Here is a 23,873-nt window from a genome sequence, read left to right as displayed (position 1 = left end):
CGAGCATTATTGTATTTTCACTTTTACTATAAATAAACGCATAAAAATTCGCATGCTTTTTCAACGTTATTCCCAATAATAATAATAATAATAAATTAGCTGAAATAATTCACATGCCCAAGTCTGACACGTACGCTTCTCCGTAGTTGCACTCCGATAACATCGATAATAAAACTGTCAGCCGTATTAAGCGTTGGTCTTTCTCGAATAAATCCGCTTAATTAACCCGTAGTCGATATTCACGGCGGTGAATTTAGCTATCCGCTTATAACTAAGCAAACGAACAACATAATAGGCTATTGTTGAAAGACGGGGAAAATCGGGTTAAGTGAGGAAAGTGAGACACACGGTTCGCGTTAATGACTCGCGTTAATGACTGGCGTTATCGTTCGCGTTTCGCCACGTCGACTTCGTCGAACAGCGGATGATTCTGCCGTGTGAAATCTGGCCCAGAAATCACCCACTGACGATTCACACCACTATGGTTTCGATTTGCTCGAATTAGGGTTACACAATATCGCCAGCCATCTCTCGTCGATGGGTTCTCTCTATTTATACATCGATATTAATCCTTTGCTTTATAACAACAAGCGAGACGGAGTTTGAATTAAATTTGAAACAAAGGCAAAACAGATTTGTTGTTCGATCGTTGCGTTGCTCGACGTGCGATTGTATCCACAGGCCCTCATCTGTTAATTAGGATTATTCTCAATTTTCAAGATCTCGTACATTGTCATTGAAATTGAAAGGCGTGAACATTGTTTAATTGTAAATTTGAAATGAAAGTAACACGATTATTAATGGAATCGTTCATGAAATGAAATTAATAAAATGGAAAAATGAAATTGGTAAAATTATTATTGAACCTGTTGAAATTCATACGTACATACGTATTGCGTTAGGTTATGTCCTGTACTTCAGAATACTCCGTATGTATCTGTTTGCTCTTTCACAGTATAGGATTCATAGTTTTCCAAATGGGAAATTCTCCCAATCAGATTAATAATATTTGACGTTTTATAAAGGTATTGATCTGTGAAAGTCTTTCATTAAAATTGCAAGGCGAGGAATCAAGAGACTCAAAATATCCAAGCTTTCTGTTTGTTAAATATAACTCGTGACCTTTTAAAAAGTAGCTCAACGCCTGATGAATCGATATCAAGGCTTCTGCGACTGAATCGATAAACCTAGTAAAAAATATAAGAACAACTGATCTATTCAACTAATCTATGACTGATCGAATCATAAGTAAAAATTGAAATCTACTAAAACTTATATTCCAATTCTAATCAGAGTCGTTTATTCATTCGTTCGGAATTTCCCAGTGAAAGAGACATCAGCGACTTACGATATTCTAAAAGACAGTTAGATAAATCAGCGTCGAATAAGAAACTTCTAGGACCGAATCAGTGGAATAAGAATCATTAGAAACCTCGTTCCTTCCACCCATCCTACTCGAGGAGATACCAACTTCGCAAAGGGTGGATTCCTGCATTCTTACATTCGGTATAATGTCTCCGAACGAATGGAAAAGTTGTGCAAAAAGTTTTCACTCGACTTTTCCCAAGTACTCAGCCTCACGTCTTCCTTCTCTTATTTACTATTTCTCCTCTTTCTCTCTCTCTCTCTCTTTCTTTCTCTCCCTCATCTCGTGTACTTTCGGCCGCGTCTGCCTCCACGTGTCCCCCGACTGACTTTCACGCGAATTCTCTCTTCTTCTCTTCTCCCTTCTTCGTCCATTTCTCGAACGAGCGAAGAGAAAAAAGAAGGCGAAACAGGCCAAAGAGAGAAAGAACAGCGAGAGCTAGGTTCGGAGTGATTTTCAAAATACCTACAACCCCGTGGAGTCTCGCGTTTCTCCCTTTCTCTCGGCCATTCTATTTTTGCCATCGACCACGCTCCTCTTACCCCGGTTTCAACCGCTCGCGTCTTCCTAGCTCTTATCTTCTTCGAGGGTCGTTTCACTCGATGGAATTCCAGTCTCGTCCGTGAAGGGGGCTTGCGACAAGAGCCTCCCTCTTTTTCGCTCGCCGCGCCACCCCGGCACAAAGAAAAGAAGGCCAATAGGAATTTAGGTTCACAATGTCTACGTGGGCACGGCGGCAAAAGGAGACACGATGCGCTCCTGTAATTCCTAGTGTCTCGCCTTCTCTGTCTGTCACGATCACGAACGAACACGTGGAATTTTTGTGAAAAACAAAAAACAAAAAATTCTCGAGAATGCGACATATTGGCTGATTTGGAGATTTTAAACATCCTTCTCATTTATCCTCAAGGCGATTGATTCTTGAAACAGTATTATTGCAAATCGATGGTACTTCAGAAATTACTTCAGTCAACATTGTTGCCATTCAGAGATGTGAACATTATTAAACCTGTTTGAAGATTAAAAGATTTAAATTCATCATAGTAACATAATATTATATAATGTGATATAATATTATACAACATTGAAATTCAAGTTAAGAAATATTATATATACAATTTCATAGTTGAATTTCAATTTCTTTTTTTTTTTTTTTCTTTTGAGATATATAAATATGACTTGCAGTTGTAATATTATATATTATAATGTACAATATATATAGAATATAACATGTAATAAATATATACTATAATATGTTATACACAGTATTATAGTACTTATTGATAGACTTTGCATATACACTTGTTCAACATACGTTACATATATTAATTATATTACATGCTACAATACATTATAATATTGTGTAATTAATTATATAATTAATACGTGCAAGTACGATCAATTCAAAATAATATCTTGAAAATGTCTTCCACTTTAAAATGATGCTTCTACTCCCCCGTAAACACGATCCAGGAGCAAAACAGTTTCAAGAGAACTGTCGGAGAAGCGCCCGAATTTCTTCCTCGTACAGTCTCTACGATTAACCAAAGTTAGCCACAAAACGACCAAGGTTTCAACGATACCGCTGGTCGTGCGAGGCGCGCGTCCGACAATCCACGTAATAATTCATGGAAGCTGGAACTGGGAGTTCGCGCAGGAGTGCGCGCACGGAAACAGCGGTAGCAAAGTGTGTCGTCAGCATTGCGCGCCATCCGACTGACAAAACGATAGAAAGTTCGTGGATTCTCACGGTCCGTTGGAAAACTGGTCCATTCATCGTGCATGTACCGGAGGTACCGAGGAGGGGGGACTCGGATCGAGATCGCCTGTAATCCTGAGAATTATTGCGCGTTAGTGCTGTCACACGCGTGCCCCCTCGTAATCCACACGGACGTCACCGAACACGCGAATCGGAGAATTTATTTTTTCTTCTTTTCCTTTTTTTCTTTTTTTTTTTTTTTTTTTTATTCCAGGGAACAGTCGGCTGAATCCGCGAAAATCCTTGTAAAATCGCATTCGAGGATCGTTGTTCCTTTTTTCCCTCACTTTTTCAAACACGTGTTGTCCTTGAGAGACTTATCGATAAATACTTCAGTTTGTTTCGCTCGAATCGGACGATGGATTTTTCGGTAAAGAGCGATTTAAAGTAGATTTTCTCGTACGTTCTTTTTTTTCTTTTTGCTTTTGAAAGAAGTATCGCGTGATTCAGTTTGGAGATTGCGGGAGAAAAAATGTGGGATGAAATATAAAGGTATAGTTCTGTTGATTGTATATTGGTTAATTCGCAATCTTAGTTTAATAAAAAAAAACATTCTACAATTACATTACATTAAACCATAATTACATTCTGTAATTACATTGAACGTTAAATGTTTGAAGACGTTTGTCAATAATTAATTTTTATCAATTACCAAACTCCTTCCAACAGATGTAAGATAATTCCTAACGTAAATAACAAAAAAATGTAACGTGTCACATCTCATATCTCTACTCTTCATTTATTTGCAACGATTGTGCGAAGCACATTTTGATAAAAGTCACAATGGCGTTGTCCGAAAGCTAACATGGAAGTTGTCAATCTTGTCTCGAGCATCGGGCAGACCAAAGCATAAGAAGGAACTTAGCGTAAAAGTTTTTTCGCGTTCCGCACGCGTCTCGCGTAAGCTCTCGCGAGAAGTTTCCTCGATCGATCTGTACGTCGTTCTATCGACGAAAAAAGTTCCTCGCCGTGTCTGGAGCGCGCTTCCTTCTGAAAGCAAAGATCGCGAACTCTACCGGAGTGTCCCTCGTTATCTGTAACGACCGTACATTCCCTTGAAAACGAGTTAGTCGATTTGAATTTCAGAAAAATTTCCATTGTTCTTCCCCTTTTGTCTCGCTTCGAGAGTCTTTCTAGTTCATTTGTTACTCACGAATTCTGATTGAAATATCTCTCAAATTTATGCCTGGCCAGTGCTTCTTTTCTTGCGAGCTTATTATTCAGTCGAAGAACACTGTAGAAAATTGTGAGAATATTACAGGCTAGTTTTTACTTGTTGAATAATAAGTGTGATGTGGAGTGTTAAATAACAGTAGTAAAGAATAATAAAAATTTCGTTAAACAGTAATGCAAATGACAGTTCTCAAAGTGTGCCTTGTCGCGTGTATGTCGAGTTGTCGAGAGATGTCTGACGTGCAACGTTTTAATCTACTGATGAAATTTAAGCGAGAAATTGAAGTATCTTCGATTGTAAATAAAAGGATCAGGAAAATGTATTTAAATATAAATGATAAATAATAATATAGAACATACAATAATAATGTAGAACATAAAATAATAATATAGAAAATGATAAATAATAATATAGAACATAAAATATAAATAACAGTATAATATAAAATATATTTATAATAAGTTATATTTTCTATGATAAATTTAAGTCTTTTAACAAGTTATTTTCATTTTCAACTATGTTATGTTGGAATATACTGTTTTACTTCTAATATAATATTATTTCACATTATACTTCATATTATACATTACTATAAAAAAAAAACCTTCACTACGTTAAAATTAAAGGTACAACAGTATCTATATTTTGGATACATACGGAATCGATGCCTGATTAATTAAATACTGAAAGCCTTTTTCTCTATATAGTTGTTTGTCAAAATCATTTTCAATCAGGTCAAATACTGTTATTTGACAGTATTGCATGTGTAACTCCAGTTAACACGAACTACCGTCCCCCGACATAGTTCCTACATACGTACAAGTGAAATACTGTCGTACATTCTCCAAAATTATTTACTCTTCATTCGCCATGCAGTACGCAGTACCTTAGCATGAGCATTCTCTTATTTCTCAATCACTCCAAGCTTGTTGTCCTCGATATCGCGTAACGTAATATCGTAAAAGGAATGGGCGAGGAACGAGAAAGAACGAACGAAACGCGAAACGAACGAGGATGAACGAAGATGGCGTGAAAATGGCTCGCGAGTCGACGCGTCTCGCTCTACGCCAAGTTCCTTCATTCGATTACCTTTAGGCGAGAAATTCCCTTCTACTGCACCCTCGCTTATCCCGTTCCGGGTCGAATCAAAGTTAGACGCGGAGGTATCGTTGTTCCCCGGGAACGCAATTACTTTCCCGCGCGTTGAAACTGGCGCGAAGTAAAATACGTGGCGTGGGGTGGCGGAGAGGTTTGGGAAAGTTGCGAAATTTTACGCCGCGCTGCCGTAGTTTCCCTCCGCGAATTCCAACTTCATTAGCGCTGTTTGCCCAAGAAATATGATTAACTTCCCGCATTGTGTTGCGTTTGTTTCAACGGAGACACCGAGATTGCCGGGACGAGGCTTCGGGACTCGTTTCCCAAAACGGTCTAACGCGTTACGCTAAATGAAGTGATTTCAACATTTCCCACGGTGAAGAACCACCCGTGTTGCGCGATCGTGAATTTTGTTTTTATTTTACATTATAGTAGTTTCTTTTAGCATCGAGCAGTGAGGCTTCTTTCACTAATTTCACTAATTTATATAATAAATATCTATATATTTATTATATAAATATTTATTATATTATACAAATTATACTTAAATATTTATATAATAAAATATGTATATAGATATTTATTATAAGTTATAAATATTTATGATTAATATATAAATTCTATATAAATATTTCTAATCGGTAAAAATGCCTCGTTAATCTGGAAAGGGAAAGCGAGTTGATAAAAACTGCATATCATTTTGCGAAGAAACCGAAGTGAACGTTCGTATTATCAAGTTTTCCGACTTCCTTACAACATATTTCAGATTTACCTGGCATCGTTCGCCGGCTGTAATTCCGCGAAAGTAGAGATAAATTTGCGGAAATTCCGGCCATCTTATCGTAAGCCCACAGGATTCGCGAAGATTACGCCGGAAATGAATGTGGAATAATGTATCGGCAAACTGTGCAACATGTGACAATTTTTCTTCCCTAGTGTTTACAATGGATTACGAGAATGTTCGAACACTGTTATAAGAGAATATTTACATGTAAATTATATGCGTGTTGTCTTTGTGCATAACTTGTTAAAATTGACATCTGCATTTAATTAAAAATTTTTATAGAACTTTTGAAAGTCTAGAATAGCGAAGAAAGTCCAGCTCGAACATAAAAATTTGGTTAGTTTAACATAGTTCTTGATTGTAAATTGTAGATTAATCATTGAAACGAATTGACTTGTGTACTATTATTATAATCTCATCTTTTAACAATAGCAGCAACACTTTTATTATTTTGATTCGTTTATATTAATATGTGGTATTGTAATTTGATTTATTTATATTGAAATATGTTGCATTCGTGAGTGTTAGATGTCTGATTATATAGAGTTAAATCTACTGCAACGAGTAATTCATTTATTCTTCCGGCAAAAATTGTCGAAAAAAAAAAAAGAATACAGAGAAAGTTAAAGTTGTTATGATTATTTTGTAACTATACTTTGGAACTGATATTGTTTTATTCTTCCGTGGAACTTTAGCGATAAATCAAAGATACTCTTCCAAGTTTCCTCCCCGCAAGCTAGAGAACGTCAAGTATTTCTCTCTAAGTTCACTTCAGACTATAATTTTCGATTCTTTCTAGAGATATGGAAAAACGAATATATAGCCTTCGAAGATCGATTTATGGAGAAAGGTATAATAGACTGATTATTATATTTTGAATATTAAATACATTCAACACCGATCGATTTTTAATATTTTCTCAAATAATATCATTGAATTATAGAACACTACAATAATTTATATCGGATTGCTAAGATTTCGATTATTTGACTTTATATTCTCAGTGGCAGATTTTTGTACAAGTTACTCTTCCAATTTTAAAAAATTAAAAAGTCCAGAATCAAGTCATTTATGTTCAAGTTATTACGCTCCTAATGGGACGCTCTAACGTGTCCGATCGAATTTAAAAATTGATTCGCGATAGCTGACGTTTATTGAAATAATTTATCATTGGAGACTTTAATGTCTCAAACAAAAATCTAACTCTCTTAAATTTTTACAAGATTAAGAAAGATTCTTTGTTACAATCGTTTCTTGTAACGTAAATATTCCACTGTCGAATAGAAAAAGCTCGTCTCGTTGGCTAAAGTGTATTAAATGTATTTTTAATATGATTTACCTATCATATATATCCGGCGCTTGTGAATGTAAATGGTAAAACGTTACAGAACAGATTCACTAAATTCACGAACAGATTTCTCTAAGCTACGTTCGAACGTTTCCGTAAGTTACGCTGCAATCGAGCAATCAATTAAAATAGATACCTACAAGAGAAAATCAAGTCGAGTCACAACGTCGAGGGACCAACCTCCCCCAAACAAGCAAAAGGGAGCAACCGAAGACGTTTCACTCGCGAGCGTGCAATGATTCTTGGCCGTTAGCGAAACTCCCGTAGGAAACAATCCGCGCGCTTCATCCCGCGGAAAGCTCTTTGCTCCACATTTAAGCGACGAATGATAAAATGACGGCCGTTAAGGGGATGGCGCTCTCTCTCTCGAGGGCCCGGATAGAAACCGCTAAAAGAAAGCTGGTCCGCGTTTCCTCCGCGCCGTTTGTGGACGACCGCCGGTACAGAAACCGGGCTACACCGAATGGCCAACGAATGAACGTCGAGTCGACGAAAAAGAAGCGAGTTATTCGCCGATAAATGGATTAGCCGGCTGAACGACGAACGAAACAAAACTACGCGCCGGAAAACGCCGCCGGAGGAGTTAAAGGTTTGGAAGAGAAAAACGAACGAGTAGAGATAGAGAGTGGTTCGCTACAAAGCTGATGTTGGTGGTTCTCCTTTTGGCTAGTTAGTAGATTTGGAGGATCTTTGTTTCGCGTACTTTCATTCGGGATTACCGCCATCACGTTGTATGTTTCTATGTATATATATACACACTGGAAAACACGTTTCTAAAAACTCTCGCTGTCCCTTTGAAATTCGAAATAACGCACAGACGCTGCTCGTCCGTCGCAAGTTAATTAATTCAGATGTAACATGTAGTTTTTTTTTCCCATTTATTTCTTGTTTCTCTCTGTTTTACAAGTTTTTCGATTTTTCAATACATAATGATTATCAGATTATTCAGTGTTCGCTCGATAAAGGTAATAATTTTAAAATGTTTTGTTAATGTGATAGCTTTCCATCCTCGGTGAAATGGCGAGTCTTATCTAAAATTTTTCCTCGAGCCAATTCTTCATTGAGTAAATGAATTAGTAAATGATAGATTCTCACTTCTGTGTCCATTCACTTACGATGAAGTTATTTGCGTATGAAGATTTTTAAATATACACGAACAAGTGTGATAGAAGATACACGAGTATTCGTGTTGTAAAAATACTAATTGAGAGTGAATTGAGATATACTTACACCGTGAAACAGAAACCTCTAATAACTACTTGTAAAAAGGAATTTTGCTTTGCTTTGTATGCTACGCTTTTCCAGAAAATTTTCCAACACTTTCTGCGAGAACTTTCCTCTCTATTCCAACTCTCTCTCTCTCCCCATCGTTTGTGTAGGTTCCGTACCATAAGAAAGAGAAAAGATGTCGAGGCCGATCTTCGCGTTTCAAAACGGCAGATAACGTTCGTAGAGAAGAAGAAGATCAAAGTTCTAATATTTAAGAGAATCTTTCGGTTGAAGATGGTCAATGAAGCATCCAGTATCGCCAACCTTCGAGCGTAGCTCCGAGATATTCACCATTCGATGTCCATCCAAAGGCGAACGAAACGTGCCAGCCCCTCCGAAGAGGATTCTGAAAGAATCGTGCCGCGTGAAATCTCTGGGAACGAGTAACATCCTCCTCGTGTCTCAAAGATGGCCTCGATTCTTCTGACAGAGGTCATCCCTTCCCCCCTTTCTCGCGTCTGCAATGAAACAGAAATGGTGGCATAAAAAAAATAGGATCCAAAAATAGGATCTGTCGTACTCTCTTTGGAGGTAAGTCTGCGAAGGACATTCGAGAGACCCTCTATTTGACCAACTACCCTCCAGTCGTGTACTCTGGCTGGAGGGCATGGCTGCAGTTAGAAAGAATGATCCTGTGAAACGTTTCTGACCTAGAACCTACGGGTTATTTGCGATACACGGCCTGGTAGTTGGCTGAATTAGCAACGGAAGCGGTGAATGAGCTTCTCGTTGATAGAGGAGAGCTGATGAAAGCATTCCGATTACCTCGGTCTCTCCCTCTCTCGCGCGTCTGTCACTGTCACAGCCGCAGGCGTCCGGATTGCAGATAGCAACGCTGAAGAATCGTGCAGCTTCGAAATTGGTAACTGCCTTATTGCGCGAGATGAAAATTTTTTTAGCGACGAAGGACAATCGTTGCGCGTTGTATCGACAATACTCGTATTTTATTTGGTTTATTACGGAGGAAATGAGAAAATTTGTAAGTTTCCACTTGAAAATATTGTTAACCTTTGTCTGGCTGGATGCCGGATCTGCGAATTTTAAACATTTTCCGGATAATGATTTACTAGCACAAGTTATTTAATGTATTATATTGTCATCTGTTGAAATTAATTTTTGTTTTTTTTGTCTGTGAACAAATATTAGAAACATCGTCATTAACTAACGATGTAATATATTATATTATATTTATTGTTATTAATGTACAGTGCAGTAAATTACAACAATAAATTATATTTACATTTACAGTCACATTAAATGTAACATATTATATTGTTAGTTAATGTATTAAGAAATAAATTGGAATAAATTGTCAGAAAATTGCCACGTGCAAATTATAGAAAATGTTCTTATTGCTGTCGTAATTACAGAATGTTACAATTTCATTCATTTCTCTGTGTACGTGTATGGTTTTTTACAGATTTTGTAAATCTGTGAAGTTACATATTTCCATGGATAAATCAAGAAGTATTTAAAATATTTGAAATCCTCCTTTTCTAAAAATTTTAAATTTTGACAGAGACACCTGCGATCGATCGTGACTCTTCTCGCTCGCCGAATCGTAGAATTAGATTAATCGCTGCGACCTTAGGATCGAAAGCTCCCGTGCACCCTCGTCGCGAGAATTAATTATGCGAACGAACGAAACAGAGACTGATAACAGCGAGACCTGAGACCTCATAAATAACACGAAAGGGAAGGGAGGTCTCGAGGTGAACGTAAAATGGGTGTGGATTCAGTGGAAATTTTTCGTGAAATGAAGATACATGGAGGATAGTGTTCCTCAGCATGTTTCCTTTTCCCTTTTCTTCTTTCCCTTCTTTTCTTTCTTGTTTTGAAAAACGTACTGATCGAGTTTTCTCTCCAGATCAGGCACCTTTCGCGTTATCTTCTAGCAAGGAGGAAATTGAAAATCGCAATTGGATTCCCCTGTCTAAGGGGAAGCGTAGGCTGATTGTGGTCGTTCGATTTCTCGAACAGCGACACTATTGACAATAGAGAAATAAAATTCACCGAGACGTCTCGTCACCGACTGTGTGCCGCTCGAAAACTCTGTTTTCGTTTCGTGCCTGGCGTCGGCCGCTTTAAGCGTGGCGTTCTTTTGTTCGCCGTTTGATCGGATTTGCGAACAGGAGAACCGGCTTTCGCGCAGAAACGGAAACTTGAACTTCGTGGCGGGAATTGCACGGGACACGTTCTATCGCGAAAAAGGTTTCGCGGATTAATTTTATTCGAGACTTCGTCAGACACGAGGCCTCGCCAGACATCAGATTCCTAAATGTGGTTCTGTAATTGTAGCACTAATGACGAAAAATTGTAGATATTTTAATGTGCCGTAACTTTGTAAAGAAAAAAATCGTACAACAATCTAGTTGTTGTTGATTTCAGTTTAAAGCGTAAATCGATTTTTTTTCAAAGATGTTTCTATTAATTTCTATACAACATAGTAGTATTATTAAAAAAACAGTTATTAATAATAATACTACTATGTTATGTAGTAATGTATTATTATTACCACTGTATGGCAATGTAGATTTTTACATTCTACATCATTGTACATCAATTGTTTCGTTTCATTATTTTCATCCGTGCTACAGATGTTATTTTAAATTGTAAAAATCGAAACCTCTTAAAGATTAAGATCTTCTGTTTAGAAAGACCTCATAAAAAATTGAAATTAAATGTAAAATATCTCCTAAACTAAATGATTTTATCGAGCTGCGTTTAAAAATATACGGAAACGAAAATTGGTCCACTCATTTACGAAATTGATCCTTCACTTACGAAAAAGGAAATTAAAATTGTATTGTTACCAACGTGATTTAAAAAACATATTTCAAGCAACGAAAATAGTTGTTAATACGTTTCACTTATTTCATTTTCTAACTTATTTCCTATATTTCTTTTTTTTTTTTTTTCTTTTTTTGAGACCTGTCGTATATAAAGAGAAAGGACCAGAGATTTAAAGCAAGAATTAAAAATTGAAAAATGTATCAAATACAATACCAGTATCGTCGGTAGTCCTTGACATAGTCCTACACGCGGTTTCAAAGCATCGATCAGCAAATTGGTAAACGAGTTTGCTTTGCCTCTTGACTCGCGAGAGAAGTCAAAGTATCCGCCATTAGCTACACGATGGACTCTCGTAGGTATGCAAATCGCTCGAGTCGAGCCATCGAGAAACGCCTTCGCCACTTTTTCACGTTATAAAAAGTCAAACTCTATAATAAATTGAATCGTTCAACAACTACTATATCATCATACGGCCTGAAGTATATGTCGAGAGAATACCAAAAAGAAAAAGAGATATTCCAAATAATTGGGATCGTTTCGTAGAATTTAATAAGAAATGCAAAATATTGGTTTACCGATAGAACGTGCGGCGGAGCACTTGTCCTTCATATTGGAGAAAGAATAAGCGGGGTCAGCAGTTTCTGAGCATGTTGGCGTGAAAAAGGTGGATTTTAATCGTGAATTCCGCTACCGTCGCGAAACCGATATTTAACGAACCACTCGGATCGTGTCTGACCCGTTCGATTGCTTTCCAGGTGCTATATTCACTCATGACCAAAAGGATAGCAGTACGGAGTTGGCCTTCAAGTATGCCGTGTACAAGATCAACAAGGAGAGGCTTATCCTGCCGAAGACGACGCTGGAATACGATATACAATACGTGCCAAAAGATGACTCCTTCCATGCGTCGAAGAAGGGTGAGTGATTCATTGATCGAGTATTTTTTTCTTGCTTTTATACTCTTGCGTGTTTGCGGGATTTTAAATTGCGAGTTGTAAGTTATTGGACAATTTGCGTTTGCTATTTGTTATTCTTCTTTGGAACGTGGAGCAGTTTGAAATGGTTTTCGAATTTTTGAAATGGAATAATCTATGTTTTTTTTTCTGAGAAATATACATATATATAGGGTAATTAGAAATAGGATAATTTAAAATATTTTGTAATTTTAAGAACAATACAAGCTACGTTATTTTTCTCCGAAATGAAGTAATTTAGAATAATTTAAAAAATTTGGAATCGAGTAATTTACTATGTTTTACTGTGCTATTTCCCTCTGAAATACACTACATGCAAATCTATCTCTCTATTAATGGATAGTGTAAATTTAATATTGACTGTCGCGTCGATTCTTTCACTTGCTCGTCGGCGTTGTTTTGCGTCTCGCTACTTGAGCGCAACAAAATTCGAAACCCTGGAGGAATGGATAAGAAGAGACTATTAAAGGCATCTCGTGAAAATTGTCTCCAAGCATAAGCTGATGCCTTAAGGAAAACTTTTCACGACCATGTCATATAAGTTCGCCAAAGATAATAGCTTTCTTCGTGGCATCGTTGTTAACGTTACCTGCACGTTATCTCATTCCTATTGGCTGTCAGATGTCAGATTTACTTTGTCGTCGATAATTAATCTTGTGTGATAGATTTCACAAAGCTGGAGTTTTTAATTTTTGACCAATCTAATTCGCAAGTATAATACAGTGAATCGAAAAAAGCATTTGTTTTAAATAGCTTGCGACTAGGCTTATGGAAGATTTAACTAGTTGTTCTAATTTAAGTTATCGTAATAACATTTTATCGTAATAATAATTTAAATTAAAATAATATCGTTATTATTCTAATTTAAATTTAAATCACTAGGCTTGTACGAAAGTGTGAAATTGTACTAGTATACGTAATATAAAAAAATTTATAAATTGTCTAAAGCACAGTGCTTTCTATATAATATCTACTGATACTTTTATCATATTTTTAAAAAGATTAATAATTTTTTTTTATTCTAACGAAAGAAGATACGGAAATCGACTCTGTTGATCTTCGATTAACCATGAAACACAATAGTGGATTCATTATAGTTCGATAGATGATGTAAAATGGAGTGGAAAATTTGCTTTTATGAACGAAGTAATGAATGCTTAAGGGTATATACCTATAATGCTCATTGCAATTAAATTCGATAGAAATGAAACATTTCGCTCCTATTTACGAATATAAAAATTCATATTTTTCAGGAATATAATTAATCCTGATACGAGATTTTTCCTCCGGATAAAAATTCTCACATTTTTCGTTTCCACACACTGTGTAACATTTTTCTCTCTTTTTTGGAATTTCGCGTATCTGTTCAAAACGAGGAATTTTTATAAAATTTCACATCTAATTTTGCCTATCTAATTTGCCTGTCCACCCAATTTTGCTTTACAATGTCACAAGATTTACATTACTCTCTCCTGGAAATGTTATTCGTGATTTTCTTACTGTCGGAAAATATCGACGTACCAAGAAAGTAGAAAGTTGCAATAAAACAGATAAAAAACGAGAGACACTCTGCCGGCACGTGAGTAGACCTTGCGAAATTCAGTATTTACCGAGTAATCCGTCAGCTGTGCCGTTTTCGTCCCGCGTAAACGTAGTCTCCGGTGGAAAATCAGATCAATGGATTTACTCTTTTTCTTTCTGCTGGATCGTCTATCGTACCGTACAGTAAACGGATGGGTCCAGCATCAAATCGATGTACTCAGCGTGCCTCTGTCCACTTCCGGTCCTTGATTCCACTCTAGTTTCTTTCAGTTCTGATTTTCTTTTTCGTGGCAGAACAACGGGTGCTTATTGATTAATACATCGTCCGTCTGCTTTGAGAATTCGATTTCAAAGATGTGTCGAGTGAGGTATGAAGTTTGAGATGTAGCGTAGCTATTAATTAAGGTGCTATTAATTAATATTATTTATGTATTTTCTTTTCGTTACTTTTGAGAGAGTCGAATTTTGAAATGTTATGTGGCAGAATAGTTCGCGTTAATTAGTATCTTGTGTCATTTTCTTTTTCTCGCTGTTTCTTTAAGAACTGATTTTTAGACTGTGAAACATAAAACGCGGCAGCAAAATATTACACATTAATTATAGTACCGTGTGAAATTTTTCCTTGTTCCTTTAAAAATCGAGCTTTGAAAAATGAGACGTGAAGTGTGAAAGATGAGACGTGTACTGTGGAAAAATATTATACATTAATTAATATCCTTGCGTTTTTCCCTTCTTCCTTTAAAAATTGAATTTTGAAGTGTGAAAGGTAAGCGTAGCGAAATATTTCATGCTAGAATTTTAAAATGTAAAATATTACGTGTTATAATATAATATAATATAACATAATACAATATTACGTGTTAGTTTTTTTAAAAACATAAAATACAACAAAACATTTGTACTTTTTTTCTTACGTCTTGAAAAAAATTGAACTTCAAGTTGTCAGAAATGAGATACGAAATGTGAGATCTACGGTCGATTAGATGAAAAATATAGGTGCACATTTATGACAAGCTGCTTGGTCCAGTTTCACTGAAGTTAAAAATCGTTGACAAAGCGATTTCAGATCTCTTCTGTCAGCCAAAAAGTCTAACATACGATTATCTCTGCGAGATACTAGTTGGTCCATGGCCACAAGCCAGCAAACGCTTGTTCGATTTCGGCCATTTCCTTATGGCCGTGACTTTTCCCTCGGTGTGTCGACAATGACTCTTACGAGATTCCAGTCTCTTCAGTATCACTTGAGTGACTTTCCGATAACGATAGAGGCACATTCCCCTTAATGTTAAATCCGAGCTGTCGAGGTTGAAACCTTCTCGTGTGAAAAATCTATCGAACAGAAATGATGTTATATTCGAAATTATGGTCGGAGGATTCCTCGATTTGTCATTTTTCACTTACATCGACAATTCAGTGTCGTAGATTCTCACAAAACTTCAAAAAATATTTCATTTTGTCACGTAATATATTTTATATTTTATATTTTCAATATTAAGTAATTTTCAGTATAGATTTTCGTAGAGTTTCACAAAATATTTTCAAAAATACTTCAAAAATATATTGTTTACACAATTTCTGTCGAGTATCATAGATTCTGAAGAAATATATTATTTTATCCCACAGTGCTATTGCCAATCTATTCTTGGTAACAATAGAAACATATTTCCTTAAAAAAAAAAAAATTCTGGATGTCAAATGGCATAGTATCGAGGTTAAAACCTTCTAGCGTGGAAAAATCTGTCGTGAAACGAAACGATTTGACGTTCGATGTGAAGTTATCGTTGGAATATTCTCTGACAGTTGATTTTTCACTCACCTAGATCGAGGCTTTTTATTTGTCTGTTTCCCCTCGGTATCGACAATGATTCTTCGATATCGTAGATTTTCTCACGGAACTTCAAAAAAGAAAAGATAGTATTTCTCTTGCTTATAACACTTTCACCACTCTGTTTTCCATGACAATAGAGGCGCATCTTCCTTAACCCTTTTACTGCGGTATTCGACTTTCGTCGAACGCATATTCGGTTATATTCCCTGTTCGCTGCGGATTTCGATTTTACTCCATTCGAACATTATACTCTCTTGTACTAGAATTGATATTTTTCGAAAATTTTTCGAAAAAAATCCTGGACGTTATGTCGCAACCATTGCTAAAAAACACTAAATTACTAAAAGTTATCAGATTACTGAAAATACCAAGTTATTAAGAATACCCATCGAGCTTTAAATCTTTCAATAAAAAAATGGAAAAAAATTTGTCATTGTCTGAAGATTCCCCTGTTGATTTTTCATTCATCTAACAATTCAAATAATTCATTGGCTCAAAGTTCTCCCACGCATCCTCCTTAAAAAGAAACACTGAAACTTGTTACATGCCAACCATCGCTGAAAAATATTACCCATCGAGCTTTTAACAGCTTCTCGCGGCGAATATTTTCTGACGAAACGAGACTGTCGTGCTCAAACATTTTACCGTTCGATGATTCCTCAGGTTAGTTTTTTCATTCTCACACGAAATTCAAGCCTCCCTCCCCGTTTACGAGGTTCGTCTATCGTCGCGTTTGAACGACACACCTCTTGCAGCCGAGTGTGTCGCCAAAGGCAGAGGCCTCGAGATACGATTTTCCCTGAGAAACGCTTGCCTCTCGAGAACAAGCAAACAACGTCGCCTTTCCGGCCACGCGTTCTGTGTGCATGCAAACGCGCCACCGCGACGAAGCTCGCGGAACCGTTTCTTTCGCATAAAGCGTTATCAGCGCTCGGCCGTTGGGCGTTTTTACGGTTTTTACGGTTATATGCATACGTGTGTGTCGGGTTGAATCGGGTGGAATACCGGTCTAGGATTTTGCTCGATCGATTCGATCGCCTGGGTTATTAGAAAATCGCGGGGAGGGGGAGGTCGTGCGCAACGAATTCTAAGTAGCCGGAGAGGGGGCGATATACGCGTGAAACGGGTGATTATTATGGGCGACGAGTATCGCGGGGTGGGATTCTTACGGATCAATTGATTTAAGAAAATGAAGTCCGTTACTTGCACCGCCGTGAACGTTTCTCTCACCGCGCACGTTGCCTGGCTAAAAGGATCTTCGACGGAATTGCTAATCTTCGCAGGCATTCGTTCTTGCAGACACACGCTCCGTGAATAGTCTTTGGACGAATACTACGATTTGTTTCAAAATTGGACTTTGTTGCGCGTTGGATTGTATCATCAAAAAGGATGCGCTTGCAATTTCGAAATATGATTATTAAATGCTAGATATTAAAAATGTAAAATTTCCCGAGTCGACCTGTTTTTTAGTTAGTTTATTTCATTCAGTGGGTCCAGGTCCATTGGAGATTATAATGAATTATTATTAATGTTACAAAAATAGTACGAAAAATAATATGACGTACTATTTTTGTAGTATGTTTGTAGAATGAGGAATAATTTTTAGATTACAGCTGTATTACAAGCTGATTTAACATTCTCGTAATATAATAATTAATATTATTATTAATATTATTATATACATAATTTTTTAGTAACAAGCGTTTATTACACTCCTCGTGGAGGTCTTTGAATTTCTTTTTTAAAATACTTTCTAATTTACTTTCTAATCATAAACAGATCAGAATGAGATTGGATTACATCGCACTTTAAATTCACCACACGTACTTTAAATTTAAATATTATGATACGTAAATGCTTTTATAAATGTTCGTGAATATTTTATAAACGTGTTGCAAAATTTCGTAAAGTATTTCGTTCGTGTAAAGTACTGCTTCTTGTCTTAAAACTTTTCAAAGAAGCACACAAGCTTGGGTGGGGCCGTTTTTGTACGTATTTCGCGAAAGGCGAACTCCTTCCGTCTCTGACGCGCCGAAGTCCCAAATTATAAACCGTGGAATGACGTTCCGACGATTCAAAGGGATTTCGAAAGTCACGCGGACAAATGGGGAGGATTCAAAGGTCTCTGAAGGCACGCCGAGGACGGATCGAGCAGAAGAAAGCGGGAACTTGGCACAACGTCACGTCTTGTCACGTGTTCGAGAGCGCCTCTTGAGGTCTCTGTCCTCGAGATACCTTGCACGAATAGAGACCCTCCACCGTTGCTTCTCGATCTTCGATCTTCCGCACGGAGCTTCCTCGCCCGTGAACATGCACCCGCATACATAGATTCTCCTTATAAACTCGACCGTGAGCCATTTTACGTGGCTTACGCGCGTCTCTAGGGTCTTGCGAACATCCAACGACTCATGAACGCTGATCATTTGTGTCGAATCGTTATTTACGAAAGGAGCATCCCCTTTCTTTACTTTTTCTCAACATTTTTATCTTCTTTCTCTCTTTCTCTTCTCTCAAGTATCTGAAGTCGCAGAAACATTGATGATTGATTTCGAATTATTAGTCATAAGAAGAACATCTCTTTCTTTAAGTTTTCGAGTACTTGAAACGATCAAAATTTAAGAGTTTAATATTGAATGAGGAGCTTGTAATAAATTAGAAACGCATTCGTCTTTAAATATATATATATTTAAACTATTTATTTTATATATATTTAATTTTATATATTTTAATTATTTAATTAATATTCACCTTGAAAAGAAAATTGTAAGGCGAAGGTGCTAGAGTAGATAGAATACATAATCTGAGTTGCTCAAAATATAATTAATTTACTCTAGTACCCTTACGATTTTCTTTTCAAGACAAATATTAGTTACTGTAACTTACATGTTACATCATGTGAAGTATCGAATCGTTATTTAATTACATACAAGATTGAGGCAAGTTGTTACAGTAATTGATACAAATTATCTGGACATTATGTAGATATAATGTCCAGATATAATAATTATGTAGATATAATGTCCAGATATAATAATTCAATCAAAACAAGATATATATTATGGTAGAATCCAGTCTTATCGAGAAACAGTAGAGAGTTTCATTTTGCTCCAAACCTTATATAACAATTTCCTACGAATAATTTGATACAGTGTATGCATTCTTGATACATCTCTCGTGTATTTTAATTGATTTTTACTGAAACTTAAAAAGTGATTAATTTTTCATCGTAGACTCTGTTAATTAAGTTGTCTGTCATTCATACTTGTTTACGTATAATTATGACTAAACTAACACATATTAATTAATAAAAATGATTCTTAATAGTCACATCAAGACAACATTTTACAAATGCATTGCCAATTTAGAGTAAATCAATATCCTCAAATAAACGAAATTTTTAGCGAAATTTTCTTAAAGTTTCGAAGCATAGACATTTTCAAGCAATCGATTCAACTAAAAAACGGTAGAAATTAAAAACTGAGAACTGTGTCAACCTATTCCAATCTGTAATACCCTGCAATTTACGTTTGAAGGATCGAAATTTCAAATTCGAGTTCAAATCTCGCGCAACTTGCTTTTCCCTTTCGTATTGTTCGCAATAATAATTCACACCGCGAGCGCGTGACTCGGCATTATATTAGAAGACAATGAGTCAACGTTGAAACAGCCGAGCAATTACTCTCTTTTCTTCGTTTCGTTCGACTGTTTCGAGGGAAGGTGTGTTTCACCACCGGAAGCCAGCAGCCGCACCACCGCGAAATCTGCAAATAATGGAGCTCGCAGCTAACCTCAAAGCAGAGTTTGTAGCAGAAATTAAACTGAGCGTATCCGGCGATCGTATTTCAATGCGACGTTCCTGCACAGCCGCTGTTCTTTTCGCGATTTGAACTTCGGTCTGGCCAGCATCTGCGGCCCTATCGTGCCGAAATTTTACCACCATACTGGTGTTCCGGTATACTGACCAATCGAAAAATCCGTCATAGCACCCCTATCCTATTGTTTAATCGGCGAGTTCATACAGAGGAAGTATAAAAAGTTCGATATTTATTACAACGAACTCGTTCTAAAGGCTTCGTTGTTGGATTGATATAATAAGTAATTGAACACTCGGTACAATTCTGTTGAAAGTTGCTTTTTATTTTTTATTTTTTTATTTTTTTTCGAGCGAACACTATAACTGCCATTTGTAATTCTATTTCGTAATTCTCGATATGTTGACCAATTGAAAATTCCATCATAGTATATTCCTATTTTTATTGTTCAATCGACGTTTTGAAGAGGATACGAAGTTCTTTATTTTTGTTAAATAGTCGGCATTTCCTAGAATTTTCACTAATTTTTTTAATATCTCGATATTGAACGGACTTGTAATATACTTAAAGTCATTTAATTAATGTTCTCTATAAAATGAATCTTTAGTCAACTTCAATTAATGTTTCCTTATTTATATCAATTGATATTTTACTAACGATTGTTGTTTTATTAACGATTTAATACTTATGCGTGATAGTATATATAAAAATTTATAATAAAACTTTCTGCATTTATTATATAAAAATAAATCGTATAAAAATTCCGACATTAAGTAAAACTGTTATAGCTTCTAATACTCAATAATTTTAGTTAAACAAATTCCTCAAAAAGTCTTGCGATAGAAATAAATTGTAAAAAGAATCAATGTTGATTTTCGGCGAAAATCCTTCGGTGAAGAAAATGGAAACGAAAATGGGATCTCTTTGTGGTATCTGTGTACGTCAAGTTCGCTGTCGAGAGAAAAGAAAGCAAAACCGGAAGAAAAGCGATACTATGGTTGGCCATTTGCGATCTGCGTGACGATAAAAGAACATCTCGTGTAACGTAAGAAAATAAAACGTTTCTCTCCAACATACTCTTCCGGTTTCTGGCAAACATGCCGTGAGTTACAAGTACAAGAAATGTCAAGAGTAAAAATCGTTGACAAACGAAATTCTACGTGACGCTCAGGGATCGAATGGAAATTATTGAAATTTTCAAATTAGTCATGAAATAAACTGTAATAATTTTTAACTGATTATTATCCATTCTGTTCCAAGAAAATTGTACAAGGTGCAATTATATTTAAACAGAGAAACATCTTCATTCTGCATTAAAAAGTAAACGTTAGAGCTTCGGTGAAATTCTGTATTTGAAAAGAATTTGGAAAATAATCCTTCTCTTAAAATTGACAAATTGTAATTGTTCGTTTCTCTTTTATATCTATCTCGCTTTCGTCAACATTTCATTATATTTCATTATAGTTTAAAACTATGTTGTTGAAAATATATAATTCTTTAAAATTTTCAGTGATCAATTACAAAATTGTACCATTGCAACGAAGTTAAAGCATTAACGAATAAAATTAACTTGAAACACAAGAAAAAAAAAATTTAAAGTTTAAAAGTTCAATAAATGGCTCGTATTTCTAGAATTCAACATATTTATCAAAGTATAGAAAATTATAAAAATCACTCTTCTGTTTTGCTGAGTTATAAGTGTCCCAATAGAATCAAATCTCACATGCATTGGAGTTCGTCCTTCGATATCGAATTCCAGTCGGAGAATTTCCATTTGAATTTGCGACTTCGACAACCTTGACATCTAGCATTCTCGTGATCAAAATTTACTTTCCGCTATGGCACTCGACAACTCACGTTGGCGGAATCGCTTTATCGATGATTTTTCCACTTTCATTTCCCACTGTGTGCAATCTTGCTTCGAATACACATGCATCTCTCTTTCGTCAGTCGATTTCACTAGACATACTAGGAAGGAAGAAAACTGAGAGCGAAGAACAGAAAAATAGGGCGAATTTATAGAATTTATAGAGAGAGGAAGCAGACGTATGCTCTTTTGTAGCGTGTTCACGCGCGTGTCTTCAACTTGCAGGCAATGATCGTGCTACAAAGCAAAGTTTAAAAGTTATGATACAATGATTCCGATTAATATTCGGACTGTTATAATTTTGTAAAAAGAATGTCATGTTATGACAAACTTGGCTCATTTCAAGGCTTGAAATCCCTACTTTCAAAACGCGTCATTCATTTTATTCTAAATTGTTTTTACACCACGTAGTTGATGGATGAAGTGAAGTGATTTTCTCCATGAAAATGCCGTAAATTGCCATAGTAAGTATAAACATTTCTTTCGTAGTTGAAAGATTGAACTCTCCCCTTTATAACGGCCCCCGAAAACTTGATGTACGATTTTCTTTCGCGATTTTATTTGAACCTCGAATTCGAAGACTGAAGAAATCGCTACATTCAAAGTTCAACAAAGAAAGGAAGATCGTACAGTAGCAAGTTTCAAGGGAGGCTTCAATTTTCAAATCTGTCGTGAAAATATTTCCTCGGCGTTTCAATTCATAACATTTCTTCGGCGAAGAAAAATATCTTCATCTCGGCATTTCCTATACAGCGTAGAAATCCTAGTCCTAGAATAAAATGAACGATGAATTTTGGGAAATAGAGGCAAGCCCGAGAATCACTGCACGATTTTCACAAAATTACAAGTTTCGGTATATGACCGGTGATAAGAAAAATAATACTCTCAGGCCGTTGTCTGTTCGAACTTGTTGAAACATACGAAAATCCCCGCGAATGATCGAGCAAGGAATGAACAACGATTGACAATTCGCTCGTTTTCGCCAACGTGAAACGTAGTTGGTTGACAGTGAGACAACGGAGTCGGTTCACTCGGAGACGGACGAATCGGCGAGAAATACTGGAAGCAGATAACAAAGACTGGCGGCCGTTGGACAAGCACAGGGCACCGTGTATCCTTTCCGTGGACGTGTCCAACCCTTGTTGGCTCTCCTTTCAACTCCCTTAACGAGGCGGCGAGTGCCGGATTGTCCTTTGATGTCGCAATTCTCCAGGACAACCTCCCCCCCCCCGGCCACTGGCCAACCTCGTTCAATCAGAGTAATTGTGCGTTAAATCTCTTCGCCTGTCGTGAAATCAATATCACACTGTCTGAGAGCCTCTGCGAAACTTATCCATCCCTCTGATATTCCACCAGACAGGTCTTCATCGAAAGTCTCAGTCTCTTTCAATTTGACAAGAATTGTTGCCGTTACCAGAAATGTTCGTTGGAACCGATATCTTCGTGACAGTTTCATATTTTTATGAATAGAGAGAGATTTACTGCTAGATATTGCAACAAGTGGAGTAACCATTTTCAATATTTTCTGAATATTTTCTCTGCATCATTTCGTCCATAAATTTGCCATATATGCATGGGAATAGTAAAATAGCGTAGCATCTACTAATCTAAGTCGATTAATTTCACAAAACAGAAAGCAGAGGAATTGAAACTACCCGACCTACAAAATACGTGAAATAATATACTATTGGTTATCGTTGTTTATTATTATTCATATTTTATATCGTTATTTTATATTTATATGTATTATATTTATATACATTTTATATTTGTTTATATAAAATTTGATATCGTTATTTATTGTTATTTATATTTTATCATTTGTTTTGCTTACTTTTAGACACGTTTGTTTCACAATTCGAAGCACTGATCCTTTCATCTGTAAAATTCAAAACTCATTCACGCTTATTCATAATCGTTCAAAATTTTCCATTTCTACACACGCGCGCGCTATTAATCTGCAATAAAAATAAGAAATAATCACTTCGCTATAGTTTCTCCGAGGAACTGAGAAATTATTACGCGCGATTAATTCTCATACAGGTTAAGTTATTTACAAAGTTTGCCAGTTTTAAAGTTACGCGACACTCACTACGTGTCGGATGATTTAACTTGCAAATTAAGAATGTTCCTCGCGCGATATTATAATCGGCTTGCTTGATATTATTACTTAACGATATATTAAAAGTTACGTCCAAGGACAGTTTGTTTGTTGTTCTCCGTGAGAATTTTCAATTGAAATTCCCTCTTATTTTGAGAGGG

At 36.2% G+C, this 23,873-nt stretch overlaps 1 protein-coding gene across 1 annotated transcript in view; it reads left to right on the top strand.

Moving 5' to 3' along the window:
• LOC122537492 (glutamate receptor ionotropic, kainate 1-like) overlaps positions 1–12,513 on the top strand; it is a 60,710-nt gene extending 48,197 nt beyond the window's left edge. The window contains exon 4 of the mRNA XM_043670686.1: positions 12,344–12,513. Within this exon, the coding sequence (XP_043526621.1) occupies positions 12,344–12,513 (170 nt within the window). The remainder of the gene's footprint in view (positions 1–12,343) is intronic.
• Positions 12,514–23,873: the final 11,360 nt, after the last annotated feature.

Source organism: Frieseomelitta varia, unplaced genomic scaffold (assembly GCF_011392965.1).
Source record: "Frieseomelitta varia isolate USP_RPSP 00005682 unplaced genomic scaffold, Fvar_1.2 scaffold_912, whole genome shotgun sequence".
Classification (NCBI taxonomy): domain Eukaryota; kingdom Metazoa; phylum Arthropoda; class Insecta; order Hymenoptera; family Apidae; genus Frieseomelitta; species Frieseomelitta varia.
The sequence above is the reverse complement of the archived record's forward strand: the minus strand, read 5'-3'. Positions and strand labels throughout refer to the sequence as shown.